The 13825-nt window shown below is 42.8% G+C and overlaps 1 protein-coding gene across 8 annotated transcripts in view; it reads right to left on the bottom strand.

Annotated features, from left to right (window-relative positions):
• The window catches only part of AFF2 (ALF transcription elongation factor 2), a 509233-nt gene that overhangs the window by 41395 nt on the left and 454013 nt on the right, over positions 1–13825 (bottom strand). For all 8 annotated transcript variants that reach the window (XM_055267794.2, XM_055267797.2, XM_055267796.2 and 5 more), the window contains 3 exons: positions 7302–7461; positions 4428–5438; positions 2582–2703 (listed from right to left, as the gene is read on the bottom strand). In XM_055267794.2, coding sequence (XP_055123769.1) covers positions 2582–2703; positions 4428–5438; positions 7302–7461 — 1293 coding nt within the window. The remainder of the gene's footprint in view (positions 1–2581; positions 2704–4427; positions 5439–7301; positions 7462–13825) is intronic.

Here is a 13825-nt window from a genome sequence, read left to right as displayed (position 1 = left end):
AGTGAGCACCCGTGACCTGGCCCCCTTTACATCTGCCTGGTCATGATCTGGAACCATGGGGTCTTTAAGGACTTCCTTGGTGAAAGACACCTAGGGAGCATTTTCTAGAGGCCACTCAGTCATTGTTATGACTTACAACTACAAAAACAGCTTTTGTGTCTTTGGGTACCTCTTCCAGTATGCCAGAGTAGAACAGGAGACAAAACAAGAGCATCACCACCTGCACTCAATTCCTCCGAGGGCCTGCTGAAGGTACCAGTTCTAAAGAAGAAGGGGAGGTCCAGGAGAGTCCTTCTGTTGAACTATGGGGAACTATAGCTGTCATAGTCTGGTGTGGAATCTTTGTTAGGTTTAGAATGGTCATTTAGAAAAGTGAATGTTGTCTCCCATTTTGTTTGAAAGGTTAATAAGGCACAAAGGTGCAAAGCTTGAGGAGAGGATTCCCAGGAGGAGACCCCTAAGAGGTCAGTCATTGCTTCATTCTTCCTCAACTCCAGAAAGTTTTCCAGAGAAAACTCATCTGTTTGACGGGCATAAGAAACTAATTGAGGCTCTTTCTGAATGATAAATGCTACAAGGGAAACACTGCTTTCCCACCTACTAAAAAAGCAGAGACATTATAAAGACAGTGGATTAAAGACACCATTTGGTGTAAGGAACATGGCTGTGCTGCAGCCGAGCAGGCATAGGGCAGCAGGCATAGGCTGAGGTAAACAGCCTAGATGACTCAGTGGATTGGGGCACAGGCGCACAGTCCCATGTCTTACATAATCATAGCCATGAAGATGTAACACAGAGAAGCTCACCACCTGGCTCTCAGCCACTATTGTTTGTGTAATGTAGAAATGTAACACTCATCGTGTGAAGGAGCTGCTAAATAAAGCTATGTCTCATTTACCTGCTGTCTTTTGAGTGTTCTTCAAGCTCCCTGCTCCACATCCACACACTCCCCTCAGACCTCAGCTGGGGTTGGACCACAACCCTGAGGGTGACATTTGGTAAGAACCAACTCAAATGACTAGACCTTTATGTAATACTTGGTCATCTCTCTTTTATAAGATGGGGAAGGCGACAGGCCACTGGGTCACCTAGAGAGTGTAGCAGTGGGGACTGAAGGTTGTGGCGAGGCTGGATGGCCCAAACTGGTCCAAGCCTGGAAACTGAGGGAACAATGCCACCACAGCGATGCCATTTTAGTCCTTCCTCCTTGCAAACAACGGAGGAGGGCTCTGGAATGACCATGTCTGACCATCAGGGGAGCATGCCTCCTCACATGCCTGGTCTACCCTCAGGTGAAGGGGTCAGCTTGCTCCACTGGAAGGGTCTCTAGTTCTGAGAACTTCAAGTATGTATGTGAAGGGATGTTTCAGAGCAAAGTTACATCAGAGAATACAGACGAACCTCACCAATAACTACTGATCCTCGGGGCGGGGGGCAGCCCAGGACCCAAATCTCCTTATTAGTTAAACCAGATCTAGTGGTAATTGATCTTTTCTTTCCTTTCATCTCAAAACAACAAAGATCCAGACAAATGTAAGCTGATAACTTATTTCTGACATCTTATCTGTAGCAGATTGATGCCATATCACTGATGTTAAACTGTGATCTGTGAAATCAATTGTTAGCTGCAGTTAGCCAGATTGCCTCTCTGCTCTGGGCTGCTAATAGGCTCCCAAACTGGCTTTGATGGAAGTAATCTCTAACGTTGAATGAATTTATGGCAATAATTACTCAGACAGAATGGTTCAAGTAGCTGACATGATTGTTAGTTAAGTGATATTTATAAGACAGAAATAACTTGGTCACAATGCTTGGCAGAAACAGAAGGCAGGACTTCTCTGAAGAAGACTCAAGCTGTTTGAATGAGGAGGTGCCAGGAGGCCTCCTGCCGGACTCTGGAACCTTCCACACAGAGAGAGAAGGAAGAACAGGTGCCAGCTCCTTGGAATGACATGTTTGGGGAGGCCAGAGAGATGAGCTGTCTGGGAGTGGCCCTCCTCCTGGGACAGTTCTGTGTCAGGAAAAGATGGCTTCTTTTTTTTTTTTTCATTCCCTTGGCTTCTGTGGAGTTCCGGACATAGCTACTGGTCCTCAAGATTCATATCAATGTTAAGTAATGACATCAAAGAGGAAGCAGCTGCCTCATTCTGTCAAGATCAAGGAGTTGCTTTTCCAGGGAAATTGAGTAATCACCATCAGAACTGAATGTTGGGTAGAAGCAGGTGATCTGGTTAAAGTGATAGGGGCTCTCTTGATGCTTCTTGTTAATTTATTTACTTCCTTTTACGCTTCACTGAGTGCTAAAAGTTCGTTTTGACTAATTTTAGTGATAAATCTGAATTAGAGTAAAGAAATGTTGCTAAAAGCTCATGAAGTCACCCCAATTCTGGCAGCCTATGTTGTACGCCTTATCACACCCTTGTTAGACCAGTGGCCAGGGACAGCTGTCAGGCCTTGACTGAGAGACTCCTGTTTTTTACCTTAAAGTCTGGGGCAAGACCCCCTAAACAGGTTCAATTAGGATTTCTCAGGAGTCTTAACAATCATACCAAGCCATCATACAGAGCCAGGGCAAACTCACTCTCTAGTGTTGGGAGGCTTGTGGGGTGGGGCTGGTGAGATGCAAGGGGGGAGCAAGCAGATAGTTGTGGCCTCCTCCAGGCGCTGCTTCTTCTCAGGGATCTTCTCTGCAACTTCTGTTGGCTTTAACAGGGAAAAAAATACACAGAGCTTGAAATGCATGGCACCATTCAGACAATCATATTTTATACACTAAAAATGAGCAAGATACATAGTTTGCTTTTATTTTAACTTCTAGATTAGGTAGGTGAGTTAAATGTGCACCTTTGATCAGACAGAAAAGCAATCAACCTTGCCTAGCCTAGTCCTACAAAGACGTTGGCATTTGAGAGAGCAGAACTGTGTAATCTGAACCTCTGTGTAAAGACTGGGTGGCATGGGAATCTCACGACAAAAGTAAAGAGAATCTATTAATACAATTTTTGGACACTTCTCCCATCAACAATGCCCCCACAAATGAGTAGTTTAGAAACTAACATTGTGACTTGAATGTGACATAAATCCTGTCCGAGCAGCATGGGGATCATGGCTGACATATAAAGGTTGCTTACACAATGAGCACCATGCAAGGAAATGAACCATGTTCAAAGCACACCTTTGGACTTTTGCATGTGGTGTTTTGAAGGTACACTGTCAGCTGTGGTTGTACTGTCGTCATCACTAAATGTGGAGAATCAATGGTAGGGCAAAGGCCTTTGACTTCTTGGTCCGTATTTTGGAATATAGGTTGAGTAGCTATTATCCAGAATAGTTGGGACCAGAAGTGTTTCAGACTTTGAATATTTTTGAATTTTGGAATATCTGCATTAAACTTACCAGTTGAGCATCTCAAATTCAAAAATCCAAAATCTGAAAATGCTCCAATGAACACTTATTTCTCCTTAGTGTCATGTCAGTGCTCAAAAAGTTTCAGATTTGGAGCATTTTGGATTTTGGATTTTTAGATTTGGGATTCTCAAACTGTACTCTCATTAGGTATGCAACTCAGAGAGAATATCCTCTGTTTTGGAACTTGTGAAATCAAGCTGAATGATGACTGCCATCATTTTTGCATCATCCTAGTCAGTAGGATGGCCTAGCCACAGTGGGGGCTGCGGCCCAATGAGGAATCTTAAGTCTTTCCTGGAAAGGGACAGAATAAATGAAGAAAGGACTGGGAACCTCCTCTCTAGCCACTGTGGCAGCCTTAGAAATAAGATTACCTGAATATCATCATGAGATAACGTCACTCTAAAAAAAACTACCCTGAGATGTGGAGATACGACAGAATGAGCGTACTGGATACCAAACCATTTCTCTAGACATAGTTCAAATGAAAAGGGCCACTCTGGATTTCACCTTATGAGTATACTTTATAGCCTTGGAATTCAGCTCTAACCTTCTGCAGGTAAGATCTTCCCAAATCAAGCCTACCACATAGATCAGTGATCCCAGCAGGCTGGGCAGAACATGTGGCTGGTAGGACCCAGGAGACTTAGAGTATAACTGGGCTGTGGAGATGCTAATGTTTGTCCAGAGAAATGAAAAAGCCCTAGAAGATGCATTCGGACATTGAGGGCACTTGTGTGCCTTGCCTAAGTAAGGAGACTTTCTTCATATTTTTATTTCCTACACATCATAAGCCCTCATATGCCATAATGGACACTCTTGCCACTGGCTACAGATCATTCCTAGTTTTTCCTCTCTGGTCATGTCAAATACTGCATTTCCCACAGAAAGCATCATCACCTTTACCAAAATCTGCAATGCACTGCCATTGGCTTCCTTGAAAATGAGGCTCAAGATCAAGTTAGACAACACACAAACACTGCTCACAAGCACGTGGCAGGCCACTTTGGACAGCTCACCTTGTGCTTACGCTTGCCCTTAGGGGCTGGTTTCTCCACAGCTGTGACAGTTGTCTGACGCTTGGGTTTTGTGGCAGTCTCCTTGTGGTCTGGCTTGGCAGGTGCTGCATGGAGTGAGTTGTGGCCGGGTACTCTAGAGAGTAAGTCAAGGTCAATCTTCACCCAGAGGTTTTTCAGGTTCTCATGATCTTGCAGAGGTGACAGCATTTCAGTTTGCATGACAGGAATGGGTGAAAATGTTGGCTCTTCGTTACTGATGGATAAGTTGTTGTTGCTGCCACTGCTACTCATTAAGGTGCTGAGGGTCAGGCTGGCACCACAGATTTCCTTGGATTTGGCAATATTACCTCCAGAAATAATGCATGGAGGCAGGACTTTGATTTGCAGGGTCTCTTCCTGATCTGTGTTGGAGTCAGATGTAGATGAATCTGTTTCAATGAATTCCCGAGACTTTGGCACAATCTTGCCAGGCCCTCTGTACTTCTTCTTCTCGGGAGCCAAGGGGATGTTAGGTCTTGGTTCTTTCCTAGGGGCTGGTTTGTGGGCAGTGGCTTTGTTGCGGCCTCTTGGTGGATCATGAAGCTCCACACTTTCTTTTTCTTTGGGAGTGCTGCTGGTAATATTTGGTTTGGGCCAGGTAAACTCGTCAATGCTGGTGTTCTTCTCAACTTTTTTGGGCTGTTTTTTCCCAATTGTCCTTTGAGACACTGTCTCACTAGTTGTTGACAACTTATGCTTCAAAGCCTTTGTTTCTGGAATTTTCTGAGTGGGCCGTGGACGGGCTTTCTCCCTAATGAGACTGAGGAGAGGCCTTTCTTTGGGTTCAGCTGGGACCTGACTGGCATTCGTCTTCGCTTTCATCTGGACTTCCATTGGTTGGATGATTGGAGGAGGCAGAGAAATAGTCTCCATGGGTGTTTCATTTTGGCCACAAATAAAAGACTTGTTCTGGGATGTCACTTTGTTAAGCCATTTATCCAGTTGCCACTTGTTGGTTGAGGGTGGCTCAGGCTGCAGATTGAGAAACAGCAGCAAGAACGATTTTTACACTTGGGAAGGATTCAAGAGAACCCTCAGTACAGAGACTACTACTAAAAGCTTTGGATGTCAAGTGACCGTTCACACATATACAAATACACACACTCATACACACACACCTGCACATACCCACTATCCATAATATTCAAATGACCTAAATAGCCAGATACAAACCAGCTGCAGTCTACTTATTTAAGCTCATTTCTACTCCTTCTCTACTTTGGCCAGGAAGAAAAGAATTATTCACAGAGAGATGTTCCAGTGCGTTGGCAGGGATGCCCAAGAGGAAAACCTGTTTCCAAAATCCTTTGTGGGAATCATCACTCAACCTCTCACCAGGAGGCAGAGGTAATAGTCTCTGATCCTGAAAGGAATGTAAGCGCACCTCAAGTATAATTCAAAAGGAAAGGCTTTCCAGCTGCCAGAGTGCCAGTGCCTTCTATGTGATGCTGTCATTCCCTGCAAACAGATCAGGCCTTTTGTATTTTTACTGAAGGACAAAAAGATTTTACTTCCAAAAAATAGAAACCACTGAGCTTTCCTTGGTGTATGGGCAATAACCAATTTATAGGAACATGCATGCAGACATTAGCATCCACTAAACCATGGCAATGATGCATACTATTCGGGTCCTTGATTCCTAACTCTGAGTTCTGCCAGCTGAAAAAAGAGCCATCATTTTTATTAGAAGAGCTCTTCTTTTGAAAGCCATCAGCTGAGGCTTATGGTACCAGCCAATAGAGGGTGACAGAATTAAAAACACTTGAGTAGTTGTGATAGCAACCTGCACAAGGCAATGGCAGGCAAAGGTTGAGGAAGTTGTATCAGCTGCCACTGTGGGCAGCGGAGCTCTCGGGTTGAGAACATCAGCTCTGGATACAAGTGGACCGGGGTTTTCAGTCCTGGCTCTACTACTGTCTGTCTGTGAGGTCTTGGGAAAGCTCTTTTTAACCTCCTAGAACCTTATTCTCTCATTTGTAAAACAAAAATAATAATAAGTACTCTGTAAGGTTGTCATGAGGATGATATGAGAAAATGCGAGTCAAGAGCCCAGCACAGTGCCTGGCACAGGCATGGTCCATGTTCAACAAGTATCTCTATTATTAATAGCAGTAATATTATTATTGTCTCCTAGTTTTCTTTCCTGATTATTGAAAAACAAGTGTATGAAGAGCCGGGGGTTGAGGGTGGAATTTACTTGCTGTACCAAATGCAGGCTCAGGGAAATTGAGCGGCTATCCTGGACTCACAGAGGATGTGAAGCAAATTCTTTTATTTCAGAATTATTATTTTAGTATTTCATGGAGCTGTGTTAAATGTTTTGGTGAATTATTATCAAACACACTTGAAGGATGCATATTAAAATAAAGAACATATAACATTTAAATAATCATTTTACCTTTAAGGCAAGCCATACTTCTTGGGTCTTACTTGCCAAGTGGCAATTCACACATTAATCACGAGTATGGGTTAGTGTCCCCAAGGCCAGAATCGGATCTTGACTGGCTTCATTGGGTCTCTCAGAAGACAAGCTGCTAGTCTATTCATTACTATGCTAGTTTTACTATGCTAAGAGAAGCTAAGAGAGTCACACAGCAAATCAGTCACACAGCAAAAAATGTATGCATGTTAGGAGTATGTGAATATATGTTTTTTTAAAATACTGTTAAATATCTGGATACTTCTCTGAAGTGGTTATTGTGCTAAATTAATTATTAATTATTGTGCTGAAAGTGTGTGTGTGTGTGTGCGTGCGTGCGTGTGTGCGTGTGTGTGTTGAGGGTGCTGCCTCCGGGACAGGCAGATCATGGTTAGGGCCCTGGCACCTTCACTCACCTCTGGAGTTGCCACACGAGGTGCCTCATTAGATTCGCTGTCAGTGGTGCTACTTTCAGTGTCTGAATCTGACTCAGAGCTGCTCTCCGATTCGCTGGAGCTGCCAGAACCCCCGCTGGCTTGCACTGCAGGTGGGGGCTGGGGAGTGGCCAAGGGTGGGCTGAAAGAAAAACAACATAATTCGTTGCCTCATTTACTCTCAAATAAGATGGAAAACAGCCCAGTTCAGCTGAAGGGCCTATGATCCGTGAAATGTAGGTAGAGTGGGGTTTACTGTTCCCATTTTATAGATAGGAAACGTGAGGCTTAGGAGGCCCAGTGACTGGCCCAAGTTGAAAGGTTTGAAGAGAACCAGGCCTATGTGTATGCAAGTTCCTTGGCTTTCCATCACACTGCCTTGTCTTCCAGAAAAGCCTTGCCACACTCACTCAACATAAAAACCTTAAGCCAAGTTTGCATGCCTTCTGGATGCAGATACAGACGTAGTGCCTTAGATGTTGAACTGTCCCATTTTTTTTCAGTTAAGGTAGTTTTTCATTTTTTGTTGCCCCCTTGTTCAATACCCCACAAGTTCATCAAGGGGCTCTGATCTTAGCTAAACATATGGTATATAGTTCTATTACCAAGAAGCAGTGAGTTCAATTATCATTTTAATTAGAGGAAACTGAGGTTCAGAAAGGGAGTGGAGCTGGTCTCTGCCTCACAGCTAGTTGGAGAGCCAAGACTAGCACCTAGCACCCTGGCCCCCCAGCTCCTTCAAAGGGCACTAGCTGTGCTGAGCATATTCATTGCTGAGGGCCTGGCGCTCAGCCCCAAAGTAACTAGAGTTGGTCCTCAATTTCTGTCTGTTGGGTGCACGAATAAGGGAATGAGACAACACACTTCTAGGCCTCCTCCACCATACTTTTTATGACCTCTTTGTAACTCTTACAAGGAGTTATGATCATAAGAGAGCAACCAGCTGTAATGATTGATTTTAAATTTGTAAAGCTGACCAAGCAAAGCATTTGGAAAGTGACACCATTTGCTACTCTGCCTTTATTGATAATTAATACTCCTCCTTACCGATCGTCTGCTCTCTGTGTCCTATAACAAGTCAGCCTCAGCTGCATCTTGGCACACTGGGGTATGCCATCACCTTTCTTTTTCTCATTGTCGCTTTGGACTGAATTTTGCTTTCTCTCAGAAATGGGTCTCTAAATTTGGGGGAAGGTTCTAATCTCCCTCTGTCTCTTCAGCCTAACCCCTCTTTGGAGATCAGTTTAGCTCATGGGGAGGGGAGTGCTCGGGGCCTGTTTGTCTGTTTGCCGTCTACTGGGCCTTCGCAGCCTCTTGCATGCAGCAGCAACTTGACTTGCTCTCTGCCTCACATTCCCCAAATCTGACGCAGCAGCTCAGTCAAGAGAGCCCAGTATGGTCCTGGAGGTCACCTGGTCCTGTGGCCCCATGTTCAAATGTGAGAAAGAGGATCCGCAAGGATTCCCCAGCCCCCAACTCAAGGAGCACAGACCTTTATTCATTGCCTGAACCCAAACGAGTTCATGACCCCACCCCATGCCTTCACTAGAGCCTGTTCTCCAACATTACAACTCTCACTCGCTGAGCTGGAGCCATACTGAGCTGCTGCTTGGGAAGGAATAGGATCTCTTCAAAGCCAGCACGGGTTCCTCATCAGTCACTACTCAGTGCAGAGGGCCTTTCCACTTCCTGTGCCGTGTGTCCTTGAAGACTGGCCCTTTAATCTCCCAGGTAGACATTTTCTTTCACTTAGTGAAAGCTCATTTTAAACTGCTATCTGCTAAGTAAATGCAAACTACAAGTACATTTCTCTGCCAAGTACATCAAGAGATTAGGGAAAGTACAAGAAATAAGGAGACTACTGTATCTCCTGGGAACTGTGTGTCTTCCTCCAGCAGTGGGGGGGAAAGGGAGGAGACCTATAACAGGGTTCTTATTTCCCTGCATTCCTCTGTAGAGCTCTCTTTAGTGTCAGTAATGATACCCTATTTATGCAAAGTTCTCTTTAAATCTAATCAATTGTTTTTGTCTTTGGTTACTAAATAAAGATTGAGAGAACAGAAATCTAAGTGAGACTAATCCAGAGATTAGGCTAACTTGGCCTCAATTCCTCCCAAGTTTTAAATATAACACAGAGCATCTGCAACACTGAGAATACTGGGTGGTGGATTGAGGGATAAAATCTAATTTGTATCCACATTTATGATTCTCAAGAGAAAAGGCTGTTTCCTAGTGTCATTTCACATTTATGCACTCATTTCTTTTAATACGAAGCTGGTCATCCTGCTATTACTAAGCTAAAATAGACTCTAGGTTGACTTTGGAATATTTCTGGATAGAGTTCCACTTACTAGATAATTTTTTAGCAACTTCTGTAAGAAACAAAAAATCCCTGGGATTACTCCCTCAAAACCAAATACATTAAGGTGATACACATGAAGCACGGATGATTTATTTACCAAAATCAACTTATTCCTTAGCTAAATCAAAGTTTCATGGATTTAGTAAAAAAAATTGGGGTGTGTGTGTGTGTGTATGTGTTTTGTATATATCTTTCCTATCTAAAGCCCTTCTGAGAACAGATGTATTCTAGTATTCAGATGTTTTTAATTTTAAAAAGTAATATGCTGAATATACCATATATAATATTCTCAGTGGGATCTGGATAAGCACCCCTTAATAAAACTTGTTGCTATTGTTGCAGTAACATTCACAGTAAGAGGAATACATAAATGTTTTAAATAAATATCTTTACAACAGTTTAGGTCAGGTTTTATCATCAAATGAGTTTGTCTCAAGGTTAGAAAAAATATTGGTTCTCAGAACTTTTTGAATTTACGTCCAGAATTGTAAGAAATTATGGATGTGAATAGAAATCATATATGAAAATGTGACAATACTTATAAGTAGATATAAATAAAGACATGAAATTAAAACTGTTTTAAACATAAGGGCAACCTTGACTGAGACCCAATGAAATGAGACCTGAAATTATGTATCCTAAGAATTTTTATAGCTAAATCTGTTTCTGTGTTCTCAGGTGGGACTCCATGCACAGTCAATTTTGACAATGAACACATAGAGGAAATTAGTATAGGAAGAACAAGAAGTACATCAGCTTTTTCTACTTACACATACAGATATGGGGATAAGAAGGAGGGACTTTAATTCAGGGAGGACACCATGAGAACTCAAATTAGGGGTGAAGGACTTCAGTGTGTTAATGAAAAGGAATTGCTTTCTCTGGGAAGTTGCACAGGTGGAAATGGAGAGGCAGAGTTTGTGGAAGGGAATAATGGTTGCTTAAATGGAGGCAAAATTGCTCTCACCAGCACCTTTCCTGTGCCTCTACTCTCCATCTTCTGCTCATGGGCTTGCTGGAGACTGTAGATGCAGCCAGTCTGCTAAGGAATGTAAGCTTTACGTCTGAGTCTGGGCCTCATTTCCTGTGGGCCTACCTTGCGCCCGGTTGGGACTGCTCCCAGGGACAAAACGTGAGTACAAAACTGAAACATTGTCTTTAAAAGTAGGACAAACATCAATATCTGAATAGTTGGCTTAAGGCCACATTCTTGTCTGGAATATACCATGGAACTTTCAAGTTGGCAAAGCATCATAATATGTCACTTTCAGTTCTTCACTGAAATCTGTTAGCTGTTCAGCTAGTTAAATTTCCACTTCTGCTACATTTATTTTCATACGTTACTAATTTATTTTCCAGATGTACATTAAAGTGGCTATGAGTAAAGCTAGCCCATGTAATACTTGATTCTGCCTAGGAGATGAAAAACTAATGCACAGTTTATATATTCTTCATTCACTAAAACTGTATTAATGTTATTTTCCACACATCATTTACTTTCATATTTCAATAAACTGCTTTTAAAAAGAATGCTAGTGATTACAACAAACATAATGTCTGATACTAAAAATCATTAACATTTGCTATATTAAACCATCCACTCTGTAGTCTGTAAATATTAAAAGTGTACTCAGTAACTTCACTACAATGTAATAAAACTTCTCAAAGGACCCACATTTGTAATGACTTCAAAGTCAACTGCTCGACCTTTTCAAAGATCAGATTTTGCTATCATATTCATCAGAGTGAGCCATCTTTACCAAGTAGAACTAAGCTTCATTTTAATCCCAAACCCATTCATTAGGTCTTCATGGTCATAGGCCAGACTGGGGGCAGAGAAGATGGCTTAGCAAGTCAGTGACCCTAGCGGGGGAATCCAAAGCTGGGGAAGGTGATCAAAGAGTAGGCCAGTGGGACAGAAGCTGGGGAGGCATTTAAGATGCCTTCTCCAGACAGGGTTGGCCCTGGTGGAAAGCTTGAGAGTGCCAGGGGAAAAAGATGGGCTTTAAGAGAATAGTCCGGGCACCCTAGACTCTATATGTGATAGTCTTTCTATGCTTACACCACCCAGACTCTTCTGCAATAAAGGGATTAATGTGTAGCACCATAATTAATGAATAGATGCAGAAAAGATGGAGAGGCCAAAGGCCACATTGAAGAAACCGACTATTCTGCCTGAAGAAGACTCTGGGTTGGGGGTGGGGGGAGGGGCACATATACTGAAAATTTTCAAACAATGCGCAGGTCTGCCCTGGCGGCAGGGAAAGAGTGGGCTTGTTCTGAACTTCCACGGTAAATACAAAACCAATGAGTTGGAGATCTAGTCAGGAAGATTTTACCTCAACATCAGGAAATGCTTTTAAAAACTTACAGCTGACCACAGAAAGAATGCACTACCTTGCATTGCCAGTGAACCCTGCACTTTAGGTGAGCAGATAGCCAGCGGCTATAAAGAATGTGGGAGAAGAATCCTTATTGTGGGTCTGAAGTGGGGTTGGATGATCTTTAGTATGGAGTCCTGATAAGTAGGCAACAATGAGGAAGGGCCCCCAGGTGTAGGAGGGCCCAGGTGGGGAAGAACAATGAACAATTGTTCTGAGAGATGGCTAATCCCAAACAATGATCTCATTCCACAGGCACAATGACCCTGTTTCATGGGCAAAATGACCTCATTCTGCACATAGCCCCCTCCAGCACGACCCTATAAAACTTCCCTCCAGCCCCTGCCTCTTTGCCGACAGCCCCTTCTCTGCTGTTGCAACCTTGCAACATATTTTCATACTTTAATAAATCTTCCTTTCTTTACCTACAACTGTATTGGTAAATTCCTTTACCACTTGCACCACTGGCCCCACTACTCACAAAATTTAAGGTGTCTTCTAACTCAAAGATTATAATCCTTATGAATCTAAAGTGTATTGGAGATTTTAAGTGAGGCTGTTTATGGACTTTATGAGAAAACATGTGAGGAGACATTTGTGCAATCCAATCTGCTCCTTAAGGCAAGTCTAGGAATGTCCTGTCTCTACAATACTTTATCAGTTACAGGGTTATTGTATAAACCTCACAGGATTAAAACTGCACTTCTGTAAGGCTATTTTATAAGTCAGACTTTTTACTAATTCAGATTAACAGCCTCCAGAAAGCCAAACACCTGCACCAGTGCTGTTTGAGTCTAATTCTAATTTAACTGTAAATCCCTTTCTCTGGAGTTAAACAGAGATGATGAATTGGCCATTCTGCTCCATCAAGCTGTGTGGGCATCCAGACTATGTACAGGAAATGTACATGGGAAGATTCTATAAGCAAGTCCACAGGGTATTGATCTTGGCAACACATTTCACAAGGCCCAGAACTTGCCAAAGACATGGAGCATGAGATGTTTAATGGGAGAGTCCTATGTGAAACTCTCCTCTTCAGTTAAGACTTGTATGAATTTCATCAGCTTGACTGTGTTCCAGTTTTACTGGGATAAAATGTCTGTCTATTAGGTAATTTAGAACGGTTTCATATTTGATTTCATCATTAAGCTGTAATCAGATGAACTTCAGGCAAAGGAATCAACATCCGCAGCTGATCTTATCTCCCTTCCTCCCTCGTTTTTGTCTCTGAACTCTGGGTTCCAGAACTGGAGCATTATGTCTGCCTCATCACATTAGGCCACCAGAGGCAGACACTCTGAACCCTGAACTTATTCTAGCCAGAGAGTGGGAAGATTCCATTTTGTCTGTGTCAGCAGTTTTGAAATCTTCCCCCATCTCCCCTGTCCCCTGAAAATCCACTTAGCCCATTTCTGCAACAAATAGTGTATGCAGAAATAGAAAGTGTACACAGAAGAATAATATATAAAACCGATAAAAACAGAATTGCTCTGGTGGAAAAAAGAAACAAGGGATGTGGAGAGGGGAGGGAGCCTATGTTCCCAGCAGCTTCCGCACCTCTTTGGGATGCCCCCCGAGCACAATTTGAAAATAAAATAATTCATATCCCAATATCATCACAAGCAAGTCACAATCAAATATATTTTCTGCTAATTCTCTGATGCTATTGATGAGCAGACAGTCGATCACGGTCCAGTTGTGGTCTGGGCCACACCCTGATATAACTTCAAAAAAAGATTATCTTTGCCTAACATGTATACACT

The sequence above is a fragment of the Symphalangus syndactylus genome, chromosome X (assembly GCF_028878055.3).
Source record: "Symphalangus syndactylus isolate Jambi chromosome X, NHGRI_mSymSyn1-v2.1_pri, whole genome shotgun sequence".
NCBI lineage: Eukaryota > Metazoa > Chordata > Mammalia > Primates > Hylobatidae > Symphalangus > Symphalangus syndactylus.
The sequence above is the reverse complement of the archived record's forward strand: the minus strand, read 5'-3'. Positions and strand labels throughout refer to the sequence as shown.